This window comes from Geospiza fortis, unplaced genomic scaffold, assembly GCF_000277835.1.
Source record: "Geospiza fortis unplaced genomic scaffold, GeoFor_1.0 scaffold192, whole genome shotgun sequence".
NCBI classification, from domain to species: domain Eukaryota; kingdom Metazoa; phylum Chordata; class Aves; order Passeriformes; family Thraupidae; genus Geospiza; species Geospiza fortis.
The window spans coordinates 4,874,921-4,881,786 of record NW_005054315.1 but is presented as its reverse complement, the minus strand read 5'-3'; the positions used below and the strand labels follow the sequence as shown (position 1 = coordinate 4,881,786).

General features: G+C 40.3%; 1 protein-coding gene across 3 annotated transcripts in view; it reads left to right on the top strand.

Annotated features, from left to right (window-relative positions):
* Window positions 1-6,866, top strand: part of LIMS1 (LIM zinc finger domain containing 1) — a 66,795-nt gene that overhangs the window by 29,959 nt on the left and 29,970 nt on the right. Inside the window, exon 1 of one of the 3 annotated variants that reach the window (XM_005419982.2) lies at window positions 3,460-3,586. The exons of the other annotated variants lie outside the window; for them this stretch is intronic. Coding sequence (XP_005420039.1) covers window positions 3,483-3,586 — 104 coding nt within the window. The 5' untranslated portion in view covers window positions 3,460-3,482. Of the gene's footprint in view, window positions 1-3,459; window positions 3,587-6,866 lie in introns of those variants that run through there. 3 annotated transcript variants of the gene reach the window in all.

Here is a 6,866-nt window from a genome sequence, read left to right as displayed (position 1 = left end):
AGAATATTTTTCTGATTATTGTTTTGACTGACTATGCTGCCATGAAAACAATTTTTTCTATTGATTTAAAAATCTTCAACAAAATTTAATTGAGATTTGGTAGTTTTTTCAAAGGTTGAAAAAAACTCCAAAAACAAGAACATGCCACTGGAGGGAATAACAGATGACACACATTGACTTTTCTGTGTGGAATAAGAGACCTAAAACTTCATCTTTTCTGGTTTCTATAGCTAGTGTATATTCTCTGTAAATGTAGGCTTATGAAGAAATGTCCTGAATTTGAAGCACTTGACATTTATTGTTATTCCTAAATTTAATTGCATGTTTTCCAGCATCATGAATTGATGTTCATATCCCTTTGAATGTAATATAAAGTAGCCAGGCATAACCTGTCTATCTTAAAAAGAGTTTTATACTGGAAAATTCTGCTGAATACCTAGAGTCACCAGAACAGCAGTACTTCTACAGAAATTTAAGGGAGAGCACTGGAGGCCTGGAGTATCAAGATAGTACTCTGTAGGACTGCTGTGAAAACTCAGCCATGAGCCTTGTCCCAGATAACAAAAAGTTATTTACTGCTTGTGATGAATTAAGGACTGCATACTTTGTGGTGGTTAGACATGGGGGAATATTTTCCTCTGCTGAAAGACAGGTACCACAATGGTTATCTGTCACACACAGTAGCAATGTTGGCTTTCTCTGGGGGCAGGGGGATGGTCAACTGCATGAGAGAAGAGTCACACACTGGAAAATTAAGAGAAAACCTTCAAAGTACAGGACATACAAGAAGGCTGTGCATTACTGGTAATGAGAAAAGCTGTGGTAACTTGGCTGGTCCTCAAAAATTCTGATGGAATGTGAAAGGTCCAAGTGGCCCCATCCCACATGAGAAGAATGTAATCTCTCAAAAAAGGAATTATAAACAGCAGATAGGGGCTAGGAAGGTAAAAAGGGGTGTGGGGAGCAGGAGGCACTCACTGGGAAAGCTCTTCTTGGAGAGCCACGTCTATCCGAGTTCCTTTGTGGAAGCATTTAAGTGAGTTAGTCGAGAAATAACATTTGTGTTCTGCAATGTCTCTGCAAAAAACATCCTTATAACTTGTATTTGATACTTAGAACCTAAAGTTTGACTGCTTGAGTAAACTCAGATTTGAAACCTCATTTTTTGTGAGGATTCATGGACAATCCCACAGGGCAGAAAACTAGTTCAGTTTGAGTTTCTTCTTGTAGAAAAGTTTTAGCTTGTTCAGAAGCTCTCCAAGAAAGTGTTTTCTATATCAGCATAGATCCATGTTGGAGTTTGCTGAAGAGGCCTGTGAAATGGAGCTATGGAGCTGAGTCCCTAGTCTTACTTAAAAAACCCAACTATCTTGCTCTCCTTTATATTTAGGTGGATTTGATCTGTATAACAATTCATTTTTGTGTCTGGACTTGCTGTTTTCCTTTAATTTGCATGCTTTGTCTTGGTGCATCTCTGGTTTCCAAAGACATTTGAGTAAAAGTTATTGCCCAAGCCCAGCAGCTGCTCATACAGATAAATAAAAGTTTAATGAAGTGATGTGTTTCAGATTAATGCAACATACAGCAAAATGGGTGAAGAATTGTCCTTTTATTTTTTTATTGGCTTGTGTCATGTTTAATACAAAAGCATTCAGTATATGCTGAACAGATGGCTACTGTAGTGAATAAGAATCTATGAACAAATTTATAGGTGAAAGTTTAATTTCAGTAGTTTACAAAGAGCTTTTTTACAGAAAAAAATTTACTCATCACTTTAGATTTTTTTATCTGAAATTGATCATTTGGACAAAAATAAGTCATATGTACACAGATATTTAAAGCAGAATATAAACTGTTGGTAATGTATAAAAGCTGCTGTGCTTGAACATCTGTCATCTGCCACCCTGAACCTCCACTCATAACAGCATTAACTTTTCATTGGATCGCTGATTGACTGACTGCAGGGAATTGGCATTTAATTATGTTTAAGCTTATCCTACTGAGTACTGAGAAACAACTATAAATACTTCATTTGAAACTGGAATGCAGCGTGTTTAGGCAAATATTGTGATCGTTCTTGCTTTTATTTTCTGAGGACAGGAGCTCAGATGTGTACAGCTCATTGACAGTTCAGTGTGCGCAGCCCTCTAACGTCATGTAAATCACTTTGAGTTTTTGCAACCATTATCTATTTGGCATGTTACGCGATTCCTTTTCCAAAACAATTTTGTTATTTTTCCATTGTGTGATGTTTAATCTTACGCACTGATGACATTCCAGACTGAAGCATATTGATAGTTTTATATAAAATTACCAAGTTTGTGTTCAGTCTGGTAATCTCAACAAAATTGGTGTCATATGATATGCCCTGTATTACCTATGTTGCACTTTTTTCCTCTAGAGAAATTAAAAAATACTCTTACATATATTCTGCTACAAAATAAACACTTTAATAATGAACTCTGAAATTCATACCAGATAGAACTTGTTTCCTATTATAGCCAAAACAGTCCTTGCAAATTGTTACGTTTCTTGGCTTTTATTAAATACAAATTCATTTAAAAAACACACCTTCCCAATTCACCACGTAGAATGTAAAATCTCTGAATTAAGTTTTTGTTTATATGTGTCAAAGAAACAGTAAACATTTTTCAAGAAGTGGTAAGCTTTTTTGATGCCTCCTGAAATGGAGTGCTTTATTTACTACTAAAAATTTACTAAGTGAAACGAGACACAGAGCTTGCAAAATTGCCTGCTAACTGCCTTCCTGCCTTGCAGGAAACTTCAAGCACTTCCATTCCTGTTTTACAATTACACAGGACACTCCATCACTACCAAATGTGACAAACTGGTTGAGTAGTTTGTGTTTGATAGCTGAGAGTAGGAAGAAAATTACTTTGTGGTTTTCTTCTGAATTTCAAGGTAGAAAAAGAGAAGTGCACAGTGCTGTTGCATTTCCAAAAGAGCATTTTAATGCTAGTTATTGAAGTTACTTTGTGGCACACTTTGCTGCATTAACCTCCTTGTCAGAGCTTGCCAAAGTGCTTGAGTAACTCTGAATTTTCATAGCTCTAATGACTTTCCTTTTGTCATAAATTAGAACAGGAGAGAGTGAACAGCTCATTGCAGTCCTGGAGATGTGTAGCTTTTTGCGGCTGGGAGAGCGCCTGCTTTGCCCAGCGCAGGGCAGGGTCGTGCCTGTCGGGGCGGTGAGTGTTTGAGGAAAGCTGGAAAGAAGGGGGTGAGCTTGTCGCGCGCATCCCTTAGGTGTGATCGAGTGATAAAGGAAATGTGGTGCCCTTTGGGAGGGTGTGTACCTATGAGAAACAGGAAGCAGCTCCACCCGCTGCTCTCCAGGCATCTTGGCAGGCGCGCTCCTCGGCACCCACAGCTGCGAGAGGCGGGGGAAAGAAACCCAACGCAAAGCCAAAACACCCCCCTCACCTTTAAAAAAAAGACAGCCCTCCTCCAGGTAGGGGAATATGACGGCCTTGCAGCTGAAAGAGTTGTCACATTCAGGTCTGTACAGGAGGAGACGGGATCGTCCTGACAGTGTCCTGCCCGGGTCACAGGAAGAGAACCTGAGGTGAGTGCAAATGGATGGTACTGCCAGGGCACCGAGCCCTTCTCTGCTGCCCGCTCGCTTCGGTGGTTGTAACAAACGAAATGCAACCACAGCTCTGGAAAGTCGCTGCAAAACACATACATTGAGAAGCAGGCCCGAGGCACAACAGAAAAACCCCTGAAGGAGGGATAACAGGAGCCATACGGTGACCTTGCGCACTTTGGCAATGGTGTGACAGCCTGCCCTGACTCTGGGAAGGGCAGATGTTAGCCGTGTTTACTTTGGTATCCCCTCTGACGGCCAGCACTCGCAAGTAAATAAACATTTTGGAGCCCGACAACTTTGCTCTGTCTGCTTTGAAGCTGGTTCTGGGTCACCCAGGTTCTGTGGGTTGCGCTGCCTCTTGGGCCTTGGCACAGTCCCTGTGCCAGGCTGGTACTGTGGAGCTGGGGTGGCTGCTGGGCTCTGGGGTTCTTCATGGGGTGTTCTTTGTTGCGGAAAGGGCTTTAGACAAAAGAATGCAGCTGGGCCACTTCGCCTGACCTTACTCAGCAAGGGTGACCAAAAATTAGAAAGCCATTTAATGTCTGGGGTTATCTTCCTGCTGCTCTGAACCTTTGGAAAAAAATTAGCAGTGAATTGCAAAAAGCCTCTGTTTGGAGCAGAAAGATTAAAGATCTGTTTGTAACTTGAATAAGTGCAGATAACCCGCAAAAAAAGGTAAAAATGCTAAGATGTTTTTTTAAGTGTGCTCAGCATGAAAGCAATCCATTCCCACTTCAAGCTCCTCAGCAAAGGAACCTTGTGTATCTGCTAACAAAAGCCTCAGTGAGAGGAAGTACTTCCTATCTCCTAATGCCTGTCTCATGGTATTTTTAGATTATTTTTCTTTGGTAATGGTTGTGCATCAGGTTGGAGTGCTGTGTAATTTGAAAGGTTGTTACTGTGTTTTTTTCAACTGCATTAGTGATTTCAGAAGAATGGTGTTTCAGATCTGGGGGATTTACTCTTTTGATACAACTAAGGACTGTAATTGTGGCAAAATGTATGATTGCAACTTACAGAGATTATTTGCCATGAGATATCAGAAATATCGTATCACTTCTAGGAATGTGTTAACTTGCAGGTTTGGTACATGTATTTGGTATCTCTTTGTAGTATTAATTCTGAATTGATTTCTGAGATGGATTTCTAATAGTATTAGCAGTATATATGTTATATTCGTATGACTGCAGTTGGAAGAATAGCCAGACTTAGAAGAGTAAGAGGTAAGTGTGGGGATTCCTGACATTTTTTACATTTAGCTGATTTTGTACAAAACTAGTAATGAGGAAAAGTAGATCTGTTTGGGGAAGAGAAAGCCTCTTTTTAAAGCATACACATAACAATGAGTACTAGCTCTGTATGGTTGTGTTGCTGTTATTACTGTGCATATCCAAGATGGGAATGAGACTGTTTTGGGGCTGGATAGGGAGAAGGGGTGTGTTTACTGCACCAGTAGAAGTGTGGGTGTTTTAATCTCTCCTGAGTCTCTTCTGGTTAGAGATGAGAAATACATGAAACAGGGATTGGTCTTGAGAAATAAAATCCAAATTGGAGGAAATAACAATTCAGGGGCTTGTGAATCAGCAGAGGGCAGAGTGTTGGAGGTGCAAAAAGATGAATAGAGCATGGTCAGGTGATGCTTTTAGAGCAGGGGGACAACCCATATGTCTAACCAGAGCTTATCTTATGTTTGCTAATAGCTTAAGCTGGTCCTTATTCAAACTAAACCTTGCTCCTTCCTAACCCATATTGTGATATTGCAGTGTGTTGCAAGGCAGGCTCATTTGTCATTTTTACTGCATTCTCCATGACAAAAGGCTATGGCATTATAAATACAGAATTATGACATATCAACAGGGCAAAGAGCAATTGGAAACAAAGAGGAAAAGCTCATTAGTTTTCTAAAAATAGAAAGCTCTAGTTTTTTCCATATATTCTCCCAGTGCCACTTAGATGCCTGTCCTTAGCAAATACTTTCAGAGTATATAGAGTCCACAAGAAAGACAAGAGGTTTCTTTTATGTCTGCTAAATATATCTTGCCATCCATGGCTTTTCAGTGCCCTCCCATAGTATCTCTCTCCAGTTCTTTGTTCTAGTGCCTTTGTATTTTGTTTTACATACATATTAATCCAGATGTGTTAAATAATATCAGCCCTCAAGCAACAGTTCACTGAAACCTGCTTTCTCAGTTCAAGTAGTGTTGTTCTAATCCCAGGCCAAAATGTACTCAAGATGCCAGTGTCCCCAGGTCACCCTTTAGAGAACTTCTGTATTTAAAACCTTTAATTTCAGCTGCTGGGTCCAGCCATCACAGCAGGAGCCAGATGTGCTTGGTAGGACAGGGACCTGTGTACCTGCAAACTGCAGCTGAGACATAGCCAAGTGTTGGCATTACAAAGCAGCTCAGCAGGGCTTGGTGCCAAAATTCTGCCTTTTTCTTTCCTGGGAATGTCAGTGTGATTTGTACTTAAAATGTGTAAGATTACTAATAATTAGGGAAACAATGTACTGTGAAACAATGGTGAAACAATGTACTGAAACTCCTAAATGTGCACCAGAACATGTGTTTGTCATATAATGTATCACATTAAATTTGTCCGGACAGCACAGCACATTGGTGGGGATGGGAAATTCAACTTCTCTTTCTGTCTCACCCATGTATCACTTAACAAACCGCATAAGCTCTCTGGCAGCCTTTTAGTCTGCTGCTAGACATGCAACTTGTACTTTACTGACTTTTTAGGGAGCTACAGCCTTTCTGTGCCACGTAAAAGATGGTCTGCATAGTTCATCCTTTTCTTGAGCTTGCACAGTACAAGAATGTGCTTGGTTTAGACCTCCAGTGAGGTCGGGGTGCTGAATGCAGACCTCTCTTTGCCTGTTTGAGCAGACTCACCAGCTCATAAAACTAAATTATATAGGATGCTCCCCGGGTGCAGAGTTCAAAATGCAAGAGGATGCCAGACACCTTCATCTCTCTCCTGTGTGCAACAGATGCAGTCATCCTTGAACTAAATGCAACGTGAAAAATCTGCTTTTCAGAAGAGACTGTTCTGAAGACTTGCTCTTTTCCAGCTATATTGATTTAGTGGGAAAACAATGACATCTTCTGTAGGTCTTGACTTGCTGTGTCTTTAGAAACAGCACATGAAAAATTCTGACTGTATGCTGAGCTATTCTTTCTTGCTTTTCTCAGCAAACAGGATGCAAAGGAAATTGTACACATATATTTATAATCATTCATTAGGAGTCACT